The 24,455-nt window shown below is 35.8% G+C and overlaps 1 protein-coding gene across 3 annotated transcripts; it reads left to right on the plus strand.

The window, feature by feature from the left end:
- The first annotated feature begins 593 nt into the window (after nt 1–593).
- Nucleotides 594–23,774, plus strand: LOC141434849 (uncharacterized). Of its 3 annotated transcripts, none has more exons than XM_074097303.1 (18): nt 594–817; nt 1,306–1,417; nt 2,765–2,880; nt 2,968–3,038; nt 6,167–7,663; nt 9,443–9,509; nt 12,174–12,272; nt 13,779–13,909; nt 14,212–14,287; nt 14,511–14,597; nt 14,790–14,836; nt 15,287–15,378; nt 15,901–16,060; nt 16,480–16,630; nt 17,172–17,359; nt 18,035–18,206; nt 20,523–22,078; nt 23,266–23,774. In XM_074097303.1, exons 1-18 carry the CDS (start codon nt 810–812, stop codon nt 23,637–23,639), a joined length of 5,004 nt encoding a protein of 1,667 aa, XP_073953404.1. In that variant the 5' UTR covers nt 594–809; the 3' UTR covers nt 23,640–23,774. The 3 variants fall into 3 exon arrangements, with proteins under 3 accessions (XP_073953404.1, XP_073953406.1, XP_073953405.1); XM_074097305.1 differs by having other exon boundaries at nt 6,167–6,226; XM_074097304.1 differs by having other exon boundaries at nt 594–811.
- Nucleotides 23,775–24,455: the final 681 nt, after the last annotated feature.

Below are 24,455 nucleotides of genomic sequence, written 5' to 3' on the forward strand. Positions count from 1 at the left end.
GGCATTTCGTACTAGTCCAATGTATATATCCATCCATAGTATAGCTATTATAGTCACAGGCATTCTTTTACTTTACTGGATTTGCTTCCCAGCTCAAACCACATAAAAACTAAAAACAGGGCTGCAAAGAGAAGTGAGACCGCTTGAATTCAGTCTTCTTAAGTTTAAACCAGCCTCAATGTTCCGTTTGCAGCACTGTCTTTACTTTTTATGTGGTCTGAGCACTTGAGTTTCGATTGTAACGTAGCCATCTTGTTCCTTGTTGAGCGCGAATAGACGCCTGGCCTGACATAGAGGGTTGCTACACAAAAATTATTTGTAACGACTGAGCGGATACAATTATGTGACTTTTATATTAGAAATTACAATACGATTGTCAATTTCGAAAATAAAGTTCATTTTTGCGGTAATTATCAACGACAAAATATTTGTTAATAAATAAAATTTTATGATCTCAAGCTTTCAGTGACATCTATCTGAAACAAACGACAACAATCTGTTTTATTTTAGGTTAGATAAAGGAGATGGCGGCGCTATCGCCATGAATTAGTATAGTACGATATAGGCGACTGTCCCCCCCCTGCTCTCTAAGTAGTCTGTGGTAGTCTATGAAGTGAATGTTAGGATTGTTAGAAATTAGGAAGCCAAGACGCCTAAATACGAATTTGAGACAAATGAGTTATTTAAATGCTTGATATTGTGACTTCATTTAAGTCTTGCTATCTCTGTGTGTTTTCCAAGTTACTTTTATCGTCATTTACAGTCTATTTTACCCTATTTTTTCGAAAGCGGCGGCATCGGAATTAAAAATGTCAGGGTAAGCATATTTTTACTCGCGATCAGTCACAATTTTTTCATATATACACTCGACTTACTGTATTACCCAGCTTACATTATTACATGACCCCTTCATAATAATCTCAGAAGTGCTGTTATTCCTCTGATTTGTCCTAAAAGTGTATTTGATTCCACGTACAAGTCTTGCTTGGCTTGACAATTATACATTTATAGTGAGTTTCTTGTTGGTTATCTTATCACATTCAACAGTGATTTTCGCTCTAATAGTACTTATTTATTGCTTTGAAATAATATCCAATCCATCACTTGTTTAGACATTTAGGGCCTGTTTCACCATGCATTGATAAATGAATTCTGACTGACACACATAAAGGTTATGCCTTCTCTGTTTATTTGGGCGAAATAAACAGAGACGGCATCACAAATATCTGTCACATAAAATTTATCAATGAGTTATGAAACAGACCTTAAAGTATTGTATTCAAGCCAATTTATTGTTTGTTTCAGGAAGCCTTATTCAATAAGAGAAATGAAGACGATTGTGGACTATTTAGTAGAACACAAAGCTTATGGAGAGATCAGAGGCAGGAAGATGTGGATGGACTTTGCTAGTACCAGGGTGACTGAATTAAAATTATAAAATAGATTTAAACAGTTTTCAAGACAAATATACTCATATTAAGCATGTCCCGCATGGGAACTACAGCCAACACCCTCTCATTCTGAGAGGCAGCCTGTGCCCAGCAGTGAGACGTATATAAGTTGAGATGATGATACCTTCTATGAAAATTAGGGCCACTTGAGTTTTATTAGTAAAATTAAAATAAGAAATTGTCTGTGATATTGCAATCCCACATAACTAGCATTTTCCATAAGGTATAATTTTCACTGTCAGAACAGTATAATGTTAGTACTGTTAGTATGGGGAATATGGGGATGTGAGCTTGCGGGGTCTCTTAAATAGTATACAAAATAAAACCACATATTTTAATATAGCAGCAAGAAACTGTGATTGTTTACTTTGAAAAGAAGTACATTCTTCAGCTTACATATATGCTGAAACCAAGAAAATTACCTATGTTTATCATTGTTTTTTGTCTCTTGCTGGTCTTAAAAATAATATAAATTTTAAATAATTTATTGAATCAGGCATTACTTTGCGAAGGTCTATATCAATGAATTAAAAGAATTTATTCAAAATAAACATTGTGGTTTTAATAATCGGAATTTTATGAATACTAATCAATTTAGGTAAATTGACCTGTATATGGTTGATTCATCCTTCCACGTCTTATCATGTAAACAAACACTTCTCGAAGACACAGTCACACTTTTCTCTTGGATTACACAATAACCATCACTTAAAATGTTCTTGTTTACTTAAAGAAACTCACAAAGTATTGAAATCAACCAAGTAACCTCTGAAAAATATAATTTCTAATAAGATTGTCTTGAAAAATCAAAGGAACGAATGAATAACCTCAGAAATGTCTGACATTGCAATGTCTAGATTGTCTATGGAACAAATTGCTAAGTATTGATGGGAAACAACAACTTACCAATATGGATAAATGTGGCAATCAATACTTAATATGTAGATTTCGGAATATGCATTGAAATCAATCATAATAATTACTCTGAATTGTTGTGGTTCATTTCAATATTTATTTTAAACCAGGACGGACATGGACAGTGCATAGGTAGGTTACGCTAAATGTCATTTCATATTGAGTTGAATCTTAAAAAAGAACAAAAATTGTAATGTTTTCATTATAATGGTGTTCAACCTTTGCCTTTTCCACTAGAGAAAATAATATTAAATAAAATAAAATAATTTTAAACCTTTAAAACGAAATATTTTAATTGAGAACCATTTTTAAAAGTGAAATAAAAATGGACTAGGTACTTAAAAATTAAAAATGTAATTGTATGCAGTATTAAAAAATTAAATAAACAACTATTCCAGCTCACAAATAGGACTTGGCAGAGCTTGAAAGAGGCATTCCTGAAAAGAATATTGCCAGATATAACAAATCCTTACTACAGGCTAGATGTCGACCAGATTCACAGCTTCAAGCGAGGGTACTAATCCATATTAAGCATTATTTATAATGAAGTATTATTTTAATTGATTTAAGGAATTCATAATTCTTTTATTCATGTTTTCAGACTGGACCTTACAGAGAAACATAAAAGACATCTTGACTTTGAGCCTGTAGGAGATAAATCTAATAACAATGGTAAGTTTTACTTACAAGTGTCACGATTTCCGAAACTTATAGCTAGTGCAGCATTACTTATACGTCCAAGAGCTCTTAAGGTGCCCATGGGACCCTAAGTAAGCTGACATAAATTAAAAAATAAAAACGTGAAATTTAGCAGTAATATAATTTTTTGAGATTAAAAGTCACACTTTATAAAAAAGAAACAACACAAATTTCTATAAAAAAAAATGGTCAAGTGAGAGTCGGACTCGTACATGAAGGGTTCCGTAAACAGTTCAGTACAAGTTTTTCTTAATTCTTCTAATAAACGTTTTTTTTTGCTTACTGTACTTTATGCCCCTGGTTACCAAAGTACTTGTGAAGACGACAAACGAGTCCAAACTCGATGCGGTCGTGTCGTTTATCACAGAGTTCATATGGTCACCCCCTAGCTTTATCATCAGATCAACTCCATGTTATAATAATATTGCATTGTCATCGGATTTATACATGCGTGTAAAATTTCAGCTCAATCGGTTGAAGATATCCACTTCAAATTTGAGTTGAAAGATTCCACCCGGGCAAACATAGTTACATTGCAAATATTTATATTTATAATGCTTGCAATAAGTTTTTCCTAAAAAAAACATTTTGCAAGCACATTTTTTTTTTGTTGACTACTTGCACTGTCGTCTAAACTACATATCTGTACCAAATTTCCAGTTGGTACTATTAACTATTGAGGAGTTCCCTCCTGCAGAGACGATCCTGGCAGGACCACCAAGATGTCACTACTAGATTATTGAATTTTCACCAAATTTACATAAGTATGCAAAATTTCAAATAGATCGGACCACTGGAGGCGGATCAAATTTAGCTTCCAAGATTTGAGCAAAACAAACAATAAATAAATAAACAAACAGGACAAGCTAAAGAAAAGCTTCTAAAAATATAGCCGAAATTTAAGCACTTGTGCAAGTATTTCGAATAAAAAACAATTTGTATTCTCATCCTCTTTGGTTCTGGTTGTTTGCTTCTGAAGCCATTGCCCGCAACTTGCCGCGCGCAGCTAAAAAAATATATATCTGTCAACTCTGTTCATTCGCGGGAAATTCGGCGGATTTCGTATGTTGTGTAATTAAATAATAAGAAGCTCGACTAGTGTGAATAAATTTTAAACTGTATTATAAACCTTGTAAATAGTGTTAAATACTTAGTATGATTTTTTTAGTGTAAAAAACAATAGGTAAACATAGTGATTTATAGGGTGTGGATTTGGCGAGCGCTTTATCACAGTTTGCTTCATTAAGATTTGTGGTTCAAAAATTGCTTTATTAATTTTGCACAAAAACGAATAAACCACACAATAAGACAGTCACTTATTATACTATCGAAGCTTTTATAAAACATCATTAAAATCTCAAACTTAAAGGAAAATATTCAAACGACATAGCTACCCGTTGCTAGGCTTGCCGTGGCTCGCCTTAGCAACAGCTAATAACGCCTAGCAACCAAAACACGCTGAAAAAAACACGTTTCTTGTATGACGACCCGCTTTTATTTGTAACTTTATTTTATTTTTAGTATTTGTTGTTATAGCGGCCACAGTAATACATAATCTGTGAAAATTTCAAGTGTCTAACTTTTACGGCTTCAGAGATAGAGCCCTGTGACAGACGGACAGACAGACAGACAGCGGAGTTTCAGTAATAGGGTCCCGTTGGCACCCTTTGGGTACGGAACCCTAAAAAAATCACAAAAACAAAAGTCAGTCAATTTTTATGATCACATGTTGCGAGACAGAGCGGTAAGTCGTTTTACGTAAACATTGATAATTTGCAAGGTTACATAAAGTTAATTAATGAGCCGCAAGCCAAATAAAATCTAATGAAAAATGTAGAAAGCTTTTTTTTAATTTTGAAAATAAACATGTCCCAACACCTATACCAAAGACACAATATTAAGAGCTAAGGAAATTCCTGATATGTTGGACCTAGTTTGTTGTACGCTAGCACTAATGCCTACATGCATGCATTCATCGGGAGACTAGCCTACAACCTGTGTGAGCAAAAATCTACAATAGCGATTGTCTTTCGTATACGGTACTAGCATGCCATTTAAAGGGGAAAGATTAGGTTATTCTAGTATAGTTTGACCGGTTGCACTATGTAACGGAGTCCTCTTCTGAACTTCCACACCGACGGAGCCCTCGAAGCAGTAGACGTCACACGAACGTGTCACCCGTGATTAAACGTGCGGAAAAGACACAAGACGACACCCATCACGAGTAGGTAGTCGATCAGGATGAGAGTAGGGGTAAGGGTAGGACTGAAAAGAGAATTTTAATTAGCCCACAACAAGGAAAAAAAACCCTAACTAACACGGCCCTAGGCAACCACGGAATAAAAACTTACCCGATGAAAAATCGGCAGTATTGGAGATATCGATAAAGCACCCCGTGGCACGGGCGTGCAGCAGAAAAGCAGCGGGCAAACGCTTAAAAAACTTGCGGCACAAGCCGGCCCCACACAATTGGTAAAATCACTGGTACTGACACTGGTATCACTACACCAAAGAAAAAACTGGATGCAAAATATTTGAAAATAAAAATTCCAACTGACAAGAGCTCTGCGCTATCCAACATGTGATCCAAGAATTCAGGCCAAAACAAAAACATCAGTCGAACCAACAAATCATTGAATTAAAATTTCAAATTTAGCCAGCACACAACCAGCCAGTAAAAACGCTTCGAAAATGAACGAATAGTTTGCAACACTCATTTTATTATAATAACCCTTAAACTGCAAAACCATGATAAAACAAATCATTCACTGATTCATTCATTGCTAGGTACTTAAATATTTATTTTATCAAAAAAAAAGTGGCTTAAAGACCATTTTAACGATTTTGGTAAACCAGTAAATTATCTTTCTTACATCTGCATCTATATTCAAATTTCCACGCACATATCTATTTTAGTTTCTGAGTCAAAGTTTCAGTGACATGGACGAAACTGTTACGGTTCTGTATTTGCGAATCTACTATTAAACCCAAAAAAATATCTTATTTTAATATTTACCTTTTTACCTTATTTTGTGTTGGTTCTATCCATGGCAGTATAAAATCTAGTTCAGCTCCTTATTTTTGTGTTTTTTTTTTATCAGATGCAAAAGGTGATAATGAGCAGCCAAGCACTAGTAATAATAATGAAGAAAATGCAACAGGTGAGGATACAACATGTTCAAAACTAGTCCACAACAGAGCATCCACTGAGACCCTTATACTAGAAAACTGCTATGAGACAGCCAAGGACATTCAGGCGGATTTAGAAAGGAGCACAGACGAAGAAGAAGATGACAAGAAAAATAATGACAAATTAAAGCCACAATCCAAACGATCTGTAAAGTCTATCAGGGACTTCATTGAGTATACTGAACCCTTAACACCAATGCTTCAGGAAGTTTTGCATGATTTCGCAACAGATGATGAAAGTGACAAAATGTTAATAGATGAAGATTTTGTGCCCTCTGAAAGAAAATCCAATTCTCCAGAGCCTGCTGTACTATCCCAAAGTATCCTAAAATCTAAAGTAGTAGCAGATAACTCTAAAACGAGTAATGAAGGAAATGAAGAAAAAATGAATCATGATAATAATAATAAAGAAGTTCCAGAAAGTAATGAACTACCAGCAAAAATCATAGAGAGCCAACTTACAGAAAATAATGAAGAAGCAGCAAAAAATATTGAAGCTTCTCTTACACAATTTGAAGATGTTATGAAATTGGTAGATAAAGCACTTGCCAAACACCTTGGTAGTGAATTGGACACACAAAAAGATAAAAGCCAAGAAAAGGTACAAAATTCCAATGAAAATTCTAGTGCAATAACTGATAGTTTACTTCCAAACAACCAAGAAGCTATTAACAGTGAAACTTTCCCAAATGCTTCATCTGTTCCTGCACCTCAAGTTAATAATGATCAAAATAGTGATAAACCTTCGAAGAAACGAAAGCGTTCAAATTCTGCAGAAATAATGGAAAAAAACAAAACGAAAAGACAAAAAGATACAAACAACAAAAATAATTCAGATGCTGTAGAAATTATTGATACTAATGAAACCTTAAAGCACACAGATGTAGAGCAGTGTTTAGATTCAAACAAGGAAATTAATCAAAATAATGTTAATGATCCAAAAGCTGATTCTGGGCCAGAGAAAAATAATGCTGAATCACTGAAAAAGAAACATAATTTGACACTTAATAACGGTAAAAGTTCGAATATCGGATCAAGAGGCCAAAATAAATCTGCTCCCAATGAAACAGTCACTCATCATATTAGTTCAGATGGCAGTGAAATTGCTCTCAACCAATCTGCGCAAGTAGAAAATCCCTGCCTAAAGAGTGTCAGCTTGTTTGCTGAACAGTTTTCATTAAAAAAGTACAGTGACTCCGATTTGGAGGTTGTGCAGGAAGATGGTAAAAAGAAAACAACCGAGAAAAACCATGAACCAAAACATCAAGACACTCTGGTAGTGGAAAAAGCTAATGATGTGGTTTTGCCAAAGTCGCGTTCTAACTCGGAAAGTAAAAATGAATCTCCAAGCCATTTAACTATGAAGCAGCGAAGGGATAAAATAGCTAAAGTTTTTGGATTGACAAATGGTAAGTTCAGTGGATTGGCATACCAGTGTTACAGAAAGGCTGAGAGGTGTATATTAGAATGTCCAACTTATTCACGCTTATCAGTTCACTTTCCACCTATTGGTGGGTAAAGGCCGTTTAATTTTCGCGCTTTTTGAAATCGCACGAGCTTAGGTGTTAGTTGTATTTATGGGAATCAGGTTGGATGCATGTTGTGGCAATTAAATTCATTAATTTATTATATACATACCTAATCTTCAATCCTAATTTTTAATGAGCAATTCTTGTATTTTTTATTTATCTCTGATACTGCTCTAGCTTGATCTTGTCTATTAGTATACGCGTCTACGAGAAAATCCTCGGCCGGCCAGATGCTTGTTATTATATGTGTAAAGACATAATGTTTAATTACCAAAATTAAATGAAGCATGTTCAACATACTCATCATGTACAACATACTCGCGGATGATTACTGTAATTTATTTCTGGTTGAACTTAATGAATACTGCGTCTGTTCGCTAGTGTTCCCTTGATTTTGTTAATGACTCAGAAATAATTTGGCACTTCCATTTTAACAGATTGTTTACTTTAGGGAACTTACCCATACTATGTCACCCACAAGTGTAGGGGAGGGGGTTTTTCATCATGTAGTCAATATCCTCTTAGGTAAACCTCGCGCTGTTTTTATATTCAAATCATATATTATATATATTTTTGTCTTTTTGTTTTGTATAATTTGAATTTTACAGCGCATTGGTGTTTTAACTGTAATGCTGTAATTTTTTGTTGAGTAAGCGTTCAGCGGTTACTCGTTTTTGAAAGCGTCGTAAATAAAAAATAGTTTTATTTTTTATAAAACTATTGTAATTACATACATTTATGAATTACTACGTGAGAAGGGGAGGACATAGGGTTTGGCATATTCTACAGGTGGTCACCGAGGGGAAGGGGTTTTTAATAGTAGACTGTTGCACCAAGCAGAAAGTTATTTATTATTGCACCGAGTGCTGAATTGGAGCCCGAGCGTTAGCGAGGGCTTAAAAAGCACGAGGGCAATATAAATTACTTAATGCGAGGTGCATAATCTGCTTTTTTTCAACTATTACTGGAATAGTAGACAAAAAAAAACTCGTGCTAAACAATTAATAGGAAAGAAATGTCACTAGCACTCGATGATTCCATTTTTGTAAGTTTATATTCGCACTCTCAAAAAATGTCCACGGAAAATTTGCAAGGTTCCCGCCAATTTGTTTTTTTTTCTTACTTTTTTCTTAGCCAGTATTAAACATTTTTACCCGCGATCTGTCAAATTTCGGTTGGGCGCCAGGTTGGCCAACCAAACACAAAGTTTTTTTTTATCGCAATCTGTCAAATTTCATAAGACCGTCAGGTTGAGCAACCTAACGCTAGATTTTTTTACACTATGCAGGCTAATTTTATAGGAAAAATACTTATGTTACCTCTTTGTTGGGGCAATTAAAAAAAATCTAAAACAATGCAATAAAGGATTTTCATACATTTTTTCTGCTCTAGAGCAAAAAAATCCCGTGTGCTGGGTATTTAGTGCGGTTATGATGAAATTAAAGCATATTTGGAAGAAAACATTTTTATAAAATGGGTCGCGTGGTATGGGTTTTTCCCTTATTTTCTACGCATTCAAATTTTGTTATTATTTAGTACAGTCGGAGTCATTGTATTGCATTGAACATTTTTATTATAAATAAAGACTGTAAAAACGAGTCAATGAATATACCTACCTCATTCGTACATTTTGTAACCAAATTACGAAATTTTTTTTAGGAGGCCGTGCACAAAGTAGAAGAATGAATGGCCGCAAAAGGACTACTTCGCATCGCAGTCACCAATTGTAAGTCATGTAAACGACGACTAATACCTACTACTACTGTACTCCTAAAGTCAACGAACGTGTTTCGCTAGTCTCTGGGCAATAACTGAAATCCCTAGCAGACTTCCGTCTCGGAAATGTTTTAATATTGTAAATTATTTGATTATATCAGAGGTTCTTAAAGTGGTCCGATCCACGGGAAACCAGATGGGGGTCCACGTTGGCGTGAAAAATAAATGTTTATTTTGGGAATATACAATAGAATTACTCTTTATTGTACACCAGAAATAGTAAGCGATACAGAAAACAGGTACACAGAGAAAATTACAAGGTAAGCAATAGGCGGCCTTATCGCTTTAGAGCGATCTCTTCCAGGCAACCTTTTTACAGAAAGAAGGAAGGACTAGTTCACAGCAGGTGGTGCATTAACAATAGATCAGAAAAAATAAAATGCAACAAAAACACATCTACACATACACATTATCGTACATATTATACACGTCTAAAATAAATATAGGCAATGGGATAAACAGCCACATATAAATTAATGAATATAGTAGTAATGTAACAGCAGGGGATCTACCGAAAGCAGTAAAACTTTGAAAGTAGGTCTATGAGAAAAAATAGTTTGGGAACCTTTGGATTAGATGAATATAACAAACGTACCTATACCTATGTTATGAATCAGTCGTTTCTCAGTTAACATGGTGGCGTTTGGTATGACGCTTTGTACAGTCGCCATCAGATACTTCGGTAAGGTATTAGAGTTCAAGTTTTGATATTTTTGATTACCTTGGCCGTTGGTAATCAAAAATATAACTCTAATACCTTGATAATAGAGCGCATCTTTCGATATTTTTGACCACCTTGCTTGACCGCTGCAAAATATCTGATGTACCTACAACCTACATAGTTCAGAAATACCCAATCAACACGTTCTATTCATCTTTGTCCAGGTAGGGAAGGGACACGTTGTGTATAGAGTGCTTAACCTCTTTACCGCCAGTTATCCACGCCACGGTCATCCATTAGAAATTAATCCTTCTGCAACAGAATAAAAAATCAAGCTGATTTGTCGCTGGTTTTTATGTGGCGTGGGTACAGAGCACGTCACTTCGTTTGTTGTGTGGCGGTGAAGAGTTAACCCTTCCTTTTGGTTTTGCCACTGTCGGGTAAAAATAGGGTAGATGACACTATTAGCGAATAACCGCAAGAGACAACTTTAGTATAAAAACTAAAAACACTTAATTTTTGCCCTAAAACCCCGATTAAATTTCAATTAACTGTAAAACTTGTCAAAGAGCGATGGAACGAAGCTTCCTAAATATAAAAATGAAAGATAGGAAACGAAGCACAGATAAAAGGAAGATAACAAATGTAATAGATGCCTTAGAACATTGTAAGAAATTAAAGTGGAAATGGGCTGGTCACGTGGCACGTATGAACAAAAGTAAATGGACAAACAAAGTAACTACATGGATAGGGCCAAATAATAAACGAAACAGAGGACGACCAAAAGAAAGATGGATAGACGAGATAAATAGAATAGCCGGCAAGAACTGGATTCCAAAAGCAGCAGATATAGAGTTAAATGGATGGACATGGAGGAGGCCTTTACTCGTAGAGAGGTCCTTAATAATAATAAAAATTGAACATTTTTTTAATATTTAAAAATCAATAATCCAAATATTAGTGATGCATGACATTCAATCATTATAAAAATTGCTATGAGATTAATATGAAATTGTTATGAAATTATTGTTAAATTATTATTGTATGTATTATGGTTTTTAAGGATATAAATGAGGCTTTATTATTATTAGTAGACTGTACAACAAGAGCATAAAACGAGTCATTTTACCCGAGGCGTTCATATAGGATAGACACGTCGAGAGGGAAATGGGTTTAATGCTCGAGTTTTACACTGCTTTTCACTTCGATTGAGAGTAAATTAAATAGCAACATTGGAAACAATAAAATTGTTCGCTTACTAGGGTTTACCTAGGGGTACCTTTTAGTTTTCATTGATAAATTATTCATTTTATTGATTTATTTGATTTATTTTACATAAAATATAAGTTATTAAAAAAATGTATAGAAACTTTCTTTGTTTGTGGCTGTAAATGTTGACACCTGATTACCTTAGACGAAGATTTTACCTTATGCACTAGAGCATAAAAAGTAATTTTAAGTCGCCCAGATCCAGGATAAATACGAACTTTACGAGCATGAGAAGTGAAAAAAATATTTGTTGTTCTTGGATGTAAATACATAGTACTTAGCTTAGTTAGTCAATGAGGGTTTCCGTGACGGCTAGTTGGCGCTAGTATCGTGAGGTTATTTTGACATTTGCGTCACGTTTGTGATTGGTTGAATAACTAAATGAGCCAATCGCAAGCATGGCTGTAACGTCAAACTGACCTTGCGATGCTAACGCCATCTAGCGAGATTTCTCCTGTCAAGAAACTCCCATTGAGTTAACAAATAAGTGACGCCACTACACGTTTTGCGTTACTACCAGTACAGGCCCTAAAGTGCAAAATTCGAACTTCGTATCTTGCCGTCCCGCTGACGCTAATATTATTTGATTCGAGAGTGAGGGGGACGGTACGGTACGAACTTCGATTTTCGAATTTCGTAGTAGCCCCCCTGACACAGGCGCTGTTAAATTCGTTGTTGTTTTAGATATATTAGTTCAGAGTCCAGTGAATGGACTTCGGCGAGTGACAGCGAGTACGTCTCTCCACCTCGTAGCCGCAGATACAGATATCCCAGGAAACATTTGTAAGTATTCTGTCTTAGAACCCTACCCACCTTCTACCGCAAGCGGAGCGGAACTTCTAAGAAGTTGATCTTTGTAACTTAAACTGAGTCCGTCGGAGTCCGCTCCGCTCGCAGTTAAAGAATGTCATGGTGTATTATATACCTACCGTGTTTTTCTTGATTTTCATTAACTTCGGTAGACGGCTCGGTTCATTGATATAAACTACCTGGTAATTAACTTTATGGCTAAATAAAAAGTAATTTTTTCGATGTTTTTTGTTACATAAATGTATAATTTCACAGTCCTTGTTAAAGGTCAAATTATAAAATTTACAAGCTGGACTAGTGACACGTGACACATCATAAAAACTCACCTTTTTTTAACCTTCTGTAGCTAAATATATGCATTTCCAGCCTGACTGGCAACATTTTGCCGAAGCCAAAAACGAGTGGAAGGAAAACGGGCTGCCTGTGCCTAGCAGTAGGACACCGTATAAACAGGCTATTAAAAAAAAACTAAATATGTGTGAATTAAAAACGCTTTAGTTACGGACATTAACGGACTACGGATATTATTTTACTGCACGTAATTAATTAATTATCTTTCCTTGACTATCTTCTAAATACGGTATTGACTATTTTTTATTTATTTTATAAATTTAAACTTGACAATGCATGTAATCGAACAAAAAAAAAGAAAAGATATCTTTAAATATATATATATAAGAGTTATAAAGCTATGAATTTCAAGATTAGACAGAGAAAGACTAACTTGCACATGTGTGACGTCACATGCAAGTAGCGCCATACTCTCTGCATAGAGAAAAGCGTTTTAGAAAGAGATAGATATATAAAAGAAAGAAAATACATTTATTTAACGCCATAAAAACAAACATAGAATAGATACAAGACATACATGTCGCTAAACAGATCTCCACTCAGCATAATGCCACGGCAAGCAAGCCGTGGCGCTGATTTTCAGTGATAGGTTTTTAAAAAATCGCTATAAATCCAATTTTCAACCGAATTTTTTTTTTCGCTTAACATTGTATTCTATATTTTACAAGCTTTTATTTAACTTGCCCTGTTCGTTTATTTATTTGGGTCAAATCTTGCAAGTTAAATTTGACCCAATTCCAGTAGTCCGATCAACTTGAAATTTGTTAAACTTATGTAAATCTGGTGACAACACAATAATCTGATAGTGACATCCTGGTAGTCCGGCCAGGATTGTCTCCACAGCACGGAACTCTTCAACGGTTAATGGCATCGTCTTGAAATTTGGTATTCAAATTTTGTTTGGGTGACAATACAAGTACAGTCAACAAAAAGTACAGCCAGCAAAAAAAAGCTTGTATTAAAAATGAAATTTTTACCTAAAACTTATAAGGATATGGCAAATTCATCAGAATTTAACTTTGTTTGACTTGTTGAATGTTCCCTTAAAGTTAGTAAAAGTGACACTATGTATAATACGATATTATTATGCATCGCCGTATGCAGTGCTAATATTTACTCTTTTTTCAGTAAACCTCATTCAGGGAGGGTAATTTCTCTGGAGGAGTGTGGAGGCATGTATGTGATGCTGGGCAAAAAGGTATACCCTCTCACTAAACAAGGGAAGACGATCCAGAATTACGTTAGAGAATCGTTTGAGAGTAAGTTCAATATAATATGTACATACAGTAGAGGAAACTGACATACCAGGGTGGAAATTTCTCCTAATCGATTTCGCTATGATGTCTTACGAAAATTTGATAATCGTATCATACTTTAAATAATAATCATAATAATTTACATTTCATCATCATTAATTGTTGGCAAATTTATGGGAGCACAGAGGTTCCACCATGTTAAGTGATTTTTGACTGCGCTTGTAGCATTTCTACTCAGAATGAAAAAACTTTAAATATTCAATTTTAAGTATTTCTGGTACTTATCAGTTTTTATTACTTTTAAGGTGACGCTGACGAAGAAGACAATTACTGGAAAGTCAAATATATTGAAGAAAAAAAACGTACTTTCGAGTTGAAAAAGTAAATTTCTTTACATTAATATTATTGTTATTATTAGATACGTTATTTCTCTCTATATACGATCTGCAATCGGTGCATTAGCCATGAGCAAATCTGTTGTTTTATATTTAAATTTTATTTTTATTAGCCAAAAGTTGCCTTCAAATATTTTTATATTTTTTATCATATTTTGAAATATGTTTATGGGTGAGTTTTTTTTGCAATTTTTTTTTACCTGTTACAGAATTCTACAGAAATCCAAGCAATCCAAAAATGATGTTCAAATTGTAGAAGAACCAGAGAGTCCCATTGAAGTTTCCCCACTTGCACCGTAAGAATAACAATATTCCATGAAATAACAAAACCTCTTGATTCTTTTTTAATTTAGGTGCGAAATTACATTCATAATTTTACCATGGACTTTTCAGTTCAGAAACACATTGCGAGAATACCTCCAAAGAAATTTTATGATGTGCCAGAGGTGAATTTCTATTACTAACATGGCATAATTATGATTTTTCAGGGTACAACGTCAGCAAAGACAATCACTCGCTAAAGAAACTGTTAATGGTAAAAAGTCTTTTCCACTATTTTAATCATTATTTTGTCGCTTATTTAAAATACTTTTCGTAACTGCATTTTTGACATTCAAGTTTGCAGTATGAGGAGTTGAAGATCATTTTCTAGATCTCGGATTTTCTTAACTTCTGTATCGACTTCCATTAGGTCCTGGTTTTTGGTCGCAATAGGCTTCTGAGCGCTCTCTAGAAGCAGTTGTTCAATTTAATTACATCACGACTTTGAAGTCGCCACTTCGTAAGTCTCATTTTTAGAGTTGGCAAAAACGGAACCCTTATAGTTCACTTTGTTGTCCGATGTCCGTGTGTGTTAGTCCATATTATATATATTTTTTTATTTTTAACAAGTAATAGTACACAAGGAATCACATGTATTATTAACTTTGCCGCCCAGTCCTGATGGCTGATCTTTATACCGTTTAAAATTAGTTTCATTTTGTAGGTGATGAATTAGTAACAAGAAAAGAGACCGAGATCCCTGAAAAACAAGGCGACGACAAGACACTGAAAATAAAATTCACAAAAAAAGACGAAGTAAGTTATCTGCTGTATGAACCTTTTGATATTTTATGACGTAGATACTGTAGACTAGGCCCTATACTACGAAGTGCAAAATTCGAACTTCGCATCATGCCGTCCCGCTGACGCTTGTATTATTTAATACGAGAGTGAGAGGGACCTTGCGATACAAAATTTCATTATCGAATTTCGTAGTAGCCCCTTAGTATTAATAGTCCACAGTATCTGTCATAGTATTAGCAGTTCAGTAGTATATTAATATAGGTACGTCTCCATTTTTTCGTCGTGTGCTCAAGTGGCGACCGCGAAGACGAATTGTTGGCAGTACTCCTACTGACAACTGAAGACATCTTTCGACTGATGATGATTGGTTTAGATTTAGATTAGTGATGTTTTCCAAATAAGAATTTACAATTGGAGTAATATTCCTGAGATTTTATTAAAGGCTCTAAATACAACATTACCATGTTATAACCATATTTTGTTATAAAAATAAATAAAATGAAAACATACTAGAAATAAATTAACTATTTTCAGGAAATACAGTTGGAAGGGCATTGGCAGCACATAAATCCACTTCTAGCGCAGGTCGTTTCAATGTTCCACAAGGAGCACGCCATTAAACAGGCGGAACCTGCCAACTTTGTAGAATTATCCAGCGGCACTACTACTCCTAGACCCTTGACAGCTGACACAGGTATTTAACTAGTAGCTATGTTTATGGTTCTTTTTATGCTTTTTTTTTTAAATAAAAAAAAACGATTGCTCCGGAGGGCATTCGAAGCCACATCTGTTTTTGCTTTAAGCGCCAACATGTCCTACTAACTAGGCTACCGGCGAATCTTACCTGCTGTTTTATGCCCTTAAAACCGTCGTCGCGGAGTTTCGAAATTAAGAATAAGCTGACTGCGCAGCCCAAACTTGTGGGATTAGGGCTGGATATTTTGCAAAAGCCGTGCACTAAATACGAATCATGCAAAATTCTCACTGTATGTATCGAATGACATAAACTTTGCTGCGAAAAGGCTCTATGATGGCCTAGGAATCAAATTGGTTGACTGTACAGTGACATAGCGTCATTAACGCTGGAGCTTAAACTTCTCTCTTTTATTTCAGGTGTACAAGAGAAAATAAACAAAATTGAATCTGACATATTCAACGAAATAGTAGAACAACACAAAGAAGAAGTACAGCCTACACCAAAAGAAGACATTCAAGATTCCCCTTCTAAAACTTCTGTGGAAAATGACACTAATGTGACAGTGAGGTATGACAATTTCTAAGAGTATGTTAACTTAAATGTGCATGAACACTCTGATTGGATTTGTTACCAACTTCACTAACTTGCCAGTGTCTAATTTTGCCAGTTTGTAGCATTTTTTTTACTTTCATCCTTTTTTAAAGTATCGCAAAAGGAAAAAAACGGACTCCTGTTCGAAACTCGTGTCCTGTCCCTCTATCACAGCCTATTTGCCTCGAAACTACTGACCGATGTAAGAGCTAACACAGAGACGAGTTGAAAGCAAAGCGAGTTCGCAACGCATTCAACTCTCCTGTAATTACCCAGTGCGATAAGGTTTCTAAATCGGTGACCCAGAGAATGATGTGTACGTATAACGCAAATAAATAAGTTTTAAACATGGAGGCCATTTTTGACAGATAAATTAGAAAATTGAAAAAAAGTTATGCAAACCAAATCGTGTGTATAAATTGTTTTCAAGTTATTTAATTTATTCCTCTTTGTGTTTATTTGTGACAATTGTGACCCTATTCAACCTACTTATACTTTCTAATTATCATTTTTTTAGGAAGAAGCGGGGTAGACCCTTTAAATCGAGTCTTACTGCGGTAGCAAGTAGTCCTTCCAAAAACGCCGAACGGTCCGCAGAGCTCGAGACAAAGTCAAGTAACGAAGAGAAGGATCAACAGGGCATTAGTGAGATTCCAGCCGCACTGGAAAAGAGAACTACTAGGACACCGAAAAAACTTCTAGAAGGTAAAATCAGCCTTTTTTTTCTACAGGCTGGCAATTGACGTTAGTAATTAAAACCTTTTTAGTCTTTAATGCCGTATTTTTTAATTTTTGTCTGAACAAGCAGAGATACGATTTGGTTTGCATGGCGTCACAGATATCTGTCACATAAAATATCAGGAACTTATCAGAGATTAGAGAAATGGCTTTTCAATCTAAGATTTTCCGAAAGGTGATGGACAATCTTATAAATGTACTTGATTTTTTTATTTATATATAAAAACCGAGAGTCGACGCGTTACCACGGCCGCTACAATGTGGTCGAAACGTCGAGGTTATTCTAGAAATAAATACCCTAGTCGTGATCAAACAGGAAAAAACAGTGGAAGTAAGCTGCAAGATGCTTTAGCTAGGGAGTTGGGTTTTATAGCAGGTAGGTAAGAGTCCGGCCCTCCCTACCCAGTAAGCTGAAAGATTGATAAAGCTTTAGCTAGGGAGTTGGGTTTTATGGCTGGTAGGTAAGAGTCCGGCCCTCCCTACCTAGTCGTCCATAGTTGATTTTTTCCGACTGCACGCCCCCAGCTCCTATAAAGCACCTCATATAAAATTGAAAAACTAAAGACAAGTACCAAAAGCAAGGACCTAGTGTCTTTAGCCCTTAAAGCGATATGTGTTCTCATTATTTAAAATATTTTCCAGTTGCCTCTAATGCTGCAACAAAGCAGGTCAGGAGAAGAAAATCTTCAGCTAAAGAAGTGGAAAATAATGATGAAGAATTTTTGTATAAATTCCCTTCACCCCCGCCGACGAAACGGGGAAAAAAGTCAACAACCAATGTAACTAATAATGCAATAGAAACCGCTAGTAACCAGTAAGTAACTTTTATTCGAAGAAGTATTATATTAAATAGAAAATTTACATATTTTCAACATTATTTTTTAAAAATAACTATTTTTAAATCAACCGTTTTTATTCTTCAGATTCATACAGATTTTTTTATGTTTTTATTGATTAAGTATATTCTCGTCTAAAATTATGAACCATAAAGTCATCATTTACAGATTCACAAAGATTTTACATCTGATTTCTTGCGTATTTACATAAAGTACATATTAATTTCCAAATCTATTATTTTACTAAATTTTTAAATGCAAATAGGTATCTAATGTGTAAGGTTGCTGGATTATTACGATTTTGTAATCAATTTGTAAATCCCGTTTTTGATAATAAAAATAAAATTGAAAATTTTAAAATAAAATCTGGTGAAAGATTTAACTAACTGACCGTTAGAGCGTTTTTAGATTATCCGATCCGATATCAGTATCGGACGCCGATACGATATCCGGGCAAGTAAAATGTATGACATATGAGTCGATATCGGATCGGCTAATCTGAAAGACGGGTACATATTTTATACATTTTAGTTTCTGTCAATGATCAAAAGGGGTGCACCACAAAGCACTTGACGCGAGTTGCCTTTAGCTTATCCGTGCACATTTTTTTTTTGTTACATTTAGACTGACTGTTAGTCTCAGTCCCTTTTTCAACGTCATTTAAGTATCTCTATGATTGCTCCGATTATTTCTTTTAACGCATTCACCGCCACCTGACTTCCACTGGTGCCACCGACGCACGTGTGCGTTCAAAATGTATGAATAATTATGACAGCGGCACTGGGCGAAGTTCCGAAAACGCATATGTGCGTCGGTGGCAGTGAATGCGACAAAATGTGTCAAAGGCTCAAAATTTGTAAGTATAATTCCGGACAGCGGTTGAGAATGCATTTGTTATATTTACATACATTTAGTTATATATAAGAATGGGAGCAGGTGTTTTTTTTTTCAATCAATAAACACTTGCTAACGAAAACGTGTCTCATTTATAGTTGATTAAGATTTAAAACATTAAGTTAAGTTGCTTTTGTTTTCCGTGAACGGTGAATTCCTTGTATGTAAAAGCTATAACAGGGATGGTTACATTGTGTTGGGAAAATTTTGACTTAGTCTTAGCCTAGATCAGAGCCTATTCCATTACTGAATAGAGCATGAAGCCATTGTGTGTATATACTAACACAAAAAGTAATAACACAATGAATCACAATAAGAATGTGCCTCATAAAAAGCCAACTGTCCGAATAATAGGGTTAATACTTAAAAGTAGTTTTTAACTTTCTTGCAGGGCCGTCTCACCTATTAGTGGCCCTAGGCAGGCACAACATCCTGCATGCATTCGGTAAGCCTGATTTCCAGGCGAGAATTGAGTAGCTATCGGTTACCGTTTGATAATGGAGTAGGAACTAGGGAGGCCCAATACATCGCGGGGCCCTGGGCACGTGCACAGTGGGGAAGAGGGGCCTGCTTTTTTTTGAAAGTAGTTAGCTTTTGTAGGTAGGTAGTTTGAAGTTTGCGACAAAAAATCTGATAAGATAATTATTTGCATAGACACAATGGCTTTGTATTCTGATAATGATATAAGCTCAGGTCGAATATTAAAAGTTATAACAACGCTTTAAAAAGCAACAATGTATTCATCTCATACGTTACGTTTTGTCGAATTGTTGGAAAAAGCCCTCGCTTTTATGGTAAGTTTCATTTGTTTGAACCTGCTTCCATTAACTTCACGCCTAAATCAAATATAACACACCTTAGCACTTGAACATATCTAGAGCATGATTTAAGAATAACAATAATCATGTTAAGATATATTTGAGAGTCACTGTTATGTTTGACGCAAGCGGTTTTAATTCGTGACACTAGTGGGATTTCGTGTAAACGTTGGCTTAATAAAGTAATTTGATATAATAATAATATAGAATTAATACAGTTTATCCTGCAAAGTCTTTACACGACTGCCTAAAAAACGAGTGTGTTGTTTTTTAGTAATGAAATGACTAGTAGAAGTACAGCATAATGATAACAACTTGTAAGTAAGAGATGGAAAGTTATATTACATCATCATTATAATGTGTATTATTTTGTCCATAACTCCGAAAGTTACTTGCAGACAGTAATACTTTAAATACAGCTTCTGAATTTGATAATTAATTATATTATGCCAACGGTACTCTAAAATCCCATTCTGATCGCGGACGCATAACGTTCCCAATCGCAATTCATCGCACTTTCGTTTCTGCATTTAACTGCATGGCTATTATTTATCCTAAGCTAGTTCTCTTTTGTCCTAACAGCTCGAAGCCACGCATCGCGTCTCCCGATGATTTGTCGAATAAATCTTTAAATAGCAACCAAGGCTATCAAGACTCCGACGCTAGTCCTTTTAACATAGGCCTTAGAAAGAAGAGGAGGTTTAGCGTATCCACCATGTCTCTTAAAGGAAGGAAATGCTATCGGAAAAATAGGAGTAAATCTTTACCGAACTTAATAGACTATGAAACAAGTGAATCGAGCAATTCATCCTTCAGTATATCCGTAAAATCTGTAACACAGTCCACTATTAATTCGGAGGTGCACCGATCAGAATCGTACCAACTCCTCATGCCACGAAAAAATAAAACGATGCATACGTTGGAAAAAATAGAGGAGGCCGCAAACGAGCGCAATGTTAGAAACGTTACACACAGAATGATGAGCAATCTGAGCGTTGAAATTGAAATATCAGAGGATCCCGTCCGAACGGCTAGTAACGACGTCGCGAGCTCTAGCAACATCTCATTCCCTCCTTCTCCAGAATTATCCATCGTCGAAAACATATCGATAAGCAAAAGTATGGTAATTGCCAACGATGATTATCCAACAATCAATGAAATGCAAAGTCAGTTAACAGCTATGAACCCAAATAACAAGTTCCTGATGTCAGCAGTTGATGTGTCGATGCCTCTTATGGCTCAAGAATGTAGCCTTCAAAAGCATCTAATAAATGTACTCAATGACGTTTCCGATCTAAGACATGCTGGACGATTTTTGTCAACACCTGACTTGAGTGCTCCCAAAATGTCCTCAATGACAGAATCAATATTGAATGAAATTAGATCTGTGAGTAATGAAGGAACTCTGTCAGATTCGCTTGATAGGAGACTTGAACAACTGCTTCTAGAGAGCGCTCAGAAGCCTACTGCGACCAAATACCAGGACCTAATGGAAGTCGATACAGAAGTAAAGAAAAATCCGAGATCTAGAAAACGATCTTCTACCCCGAATAAAAAGAAGACTTTGCAACGGAAAACCAAGATTCCTGAGATATCTTTAGTGGAGGAAGAATGCAAAGAACGGTGCACGCGTAATGGAAGGAGGTCATGCCCCCCGTCAATAAATATAGTATACCACGAGGGTGATGTTCCTGACAATTTACAGATAGATATACATGAAGAGACCACTCCGGATGTTACCTCGTTAACTAAGCGCAAAAATGTTAAAAAAGACATCATTAAAGTCAAAATATTGAAACCTAAAAAGAAACCTGAAAAAAAAAGAAAATCACCCAAAATTCGAACTTCAGGAAATATTGAATGTGATAATGAATCCGGTGTTTTTCTTCAAGACACATCTGACCTCATACATAACCATTCAGAGTTATGCCTTTTTAACAAAGATTGTACGAGAGATCGAAGGAGAGACAGTGTCGAATTCATAGAAACGACGGCCCAGTCTATAATCACTTTAAATTCGAGTACTTCTCCTGAAGCAAGCAAAGAAAATATAGACGTTAATATAGTAATTGCGGAAGGAGATGTAACACCTGAAACGTTTTCTGACAATGCACAGTTTGCTGCTAATTTTGTAGAGGGTAAGTGTCTTACTATTTACAACTGATGTTTAAAACTGAGGTAAGACCATAGTAAAAGAGAAAAAGTAGGTCCACTCCGACCATTTAGGAGACTTAAATGCCTACTCCGGCGCCGAAGCTTAGGGTTGTCGATGTCTATTTTAGATTAATTAATTACCTACCGGCAAATAATTTTACTATGAAAGTTAACTTAAAATTGTCTAATATCTATGTCTAGAGAAACAAAATTCTTTGCCGCTCTATTATTATTATTATTATTATACTAAATTTCAAAATATTATTTATAAATTCGCCGAAGTGGTGATGGCGACTCTGTACTAGGTACTCATATTTTCTACACATAATACTATAACTATATTGTTCATAGGTAGGTAGGTATCTATAATTTTTTTGTGTCCTTGCACGAAACTATCACACTACACTTATATGCTACTAATTTACAACTATACCTTATACAAAAAATACGTAAGTACGAGTACGTGAACGTAAAAGGTGATCATCTCGCGAAGCACAAGACGAGCGAGCTAAAAGCCGTAACAGACGATCGAACGGTCCGGCGGACCGAGAGGGACGCAGCCATCTGTTAGAATGGGATATCCATACCACCATCTTACTATAACAGACAGTTGTGTCCCTCTCGGTCCGCCAGACCATTCGATCGTCTGTTACGGCTATATAATCGAAACGTACGGCACCGACGGCAGCCTTGACTAAAGAAAACTTAATCCTCCTTAAATTATCAGTGTGTGCGTGCGGCGGGTGCGTGCGTACCGGCGCCAACCGGCGCGCACACATTTAAGCCGCGCGATGTACTTTTGTTCGTAGTGAACCTACTTGGTCTCTTTTACTATGATATAGATCACCTGAGGGCAGTGGCGGACTAAGGGAGGGGAGGCAGGGGTGGTCCGCCCCGGGCCCACACCTAGGGGTGGCCCCGGTTTGGCATTGGCAAGCATGAAAAAAAAAGGTTTTGCATGACGGATGCCGCTTCACTTACGGGCAAAATTAAAGATCGCCCTGGGCCTCAAAAAGTCTTAGTCTGCCAGTGCCTGAGGGCGCGTAAGCACCCATCCCATCACTATTGGCCACCATAGTATTGCAGATGCGTTGCCAGTAGAGCTGTTTGGTATTTTTTTAGTAGAATGTATCGTTATTCTCTTTTCAAATATTGTTTAATACTTCCGCAGCGAAAGTGTCGGAAGCTGTACGCCCCGAGAGCGATAACACGCAATATTTCACCCCATTGAGCCCGCATAGCAGTATAATAACCGAAGACCTATCCGACGAAACACCTGACGTGCAACCATCAAAACCTCGACCCACAAAATGGTATCTTCTTAGTGAAGAAGACACAACTGAAACCACTAGCACCAATTATTTTGATTCCTACCAAAACCAAACAAGTGATGTCCGCAGTTATGGTGCCAACCTCCAACAGCTGTTCCCTATTACTTGCGCTGTGCCAGATCTCTCCACTATTACAGAAATGTCGGAAAAAAGTCCAAAACCTTGGTCAGGAAACCGAGGCGACACTGATTTTGATTCGCAAAGCATTAATTGACTACATTTTTGTGATTTGATTTATTGAAGTTTATAATTGAATGTTATGTGAGACTTTGAAATATTATGTTAATTTGTCTGTTTAAGAGTAATATATTTGTCGAGTTAATTTAGTAATAAAGAAATGATGTGAGTATTTAATTACTATGATTGTACCCTGATGATTAAGTTGCGACCACTGACAGTCACACATTATATTTATACTACAGGTCAGGAAGTGAACTGATTCTAGAACTTGCCGTTCACTTTCTTCTTACTCTACAGAGCAGAACTGGCTGTTGTCCATGCTTTATCCGCGAATAATGTTTTTATTCATTCCTGTGAACTGATTTTTCTTATGAAAAAGAATCTGGGTTTTGTTTATTTATTTGTTTTTTGATTGACTGGATTTGATGTAGAATCTGGGTTTTAAAATATGTATGCCAAGTTTCATCTAAATCGGTCCAGTCGTTTTAGTGTGAGAAGCTGATAGACATACACACGCAAATCCCAGGATTTGCCCTAGTATGAGCTGCGAAGATTTTGTGGCGGGTAGGTACCTATATCTATATAGAATGCAAAAACAATCTATTATAATAGAGCTCTACAATTAGCCTCACTTCCTGGTGTAATAATAATATTCTGCCAATTTGGAAGGTTGGAAATACAAACTTCCCTCATTTCAATTTCAACCTTGCATGCACTCAGAAACAGCACTATGGTTTTAATGTGTAGTTCTCGAATATTTTGAAAGAAATATTTACCTATCTTGTAATTAAATTAATACTATTTTTGGTAGTTTTTCATTTCAGAATATTCTCTATTCTACAAAACTTTT

This window comes from Choristoneura fumiferana, chromosome 14, assembly GCF_025370935.1.
Source record: "Choristoneura fumiferana chromosome 14, NRCan_CFum_1, whole genome shotgun sequence".
NCBI lineage: Eukaryota > Metazoa > Arthropoda > Insecta > Lepidoptera > Tortricidae > Choristoneura > Choristoneura fumiferana.

Excerpts from the sequence above, each read along its gene's own strand:
- LOC141434849 (XM_074097303.1), top strand. Across the intron at positions 12,273-13,778 it reads AGATATCCCAGGAAACATTT|TAAACCTCATTCAGGGAGGG; the intron begins GTAAGTATTCTG and ends CTCTTTTTTCAG. Across the intron at positions 17,360-18,034 it reads ACCGAAAAAACTTCTAGAAG|TTGCCTCTAATGCTGCAACA; the intron begins GTAAAATCAGCC and ends AATATTTTCCAG.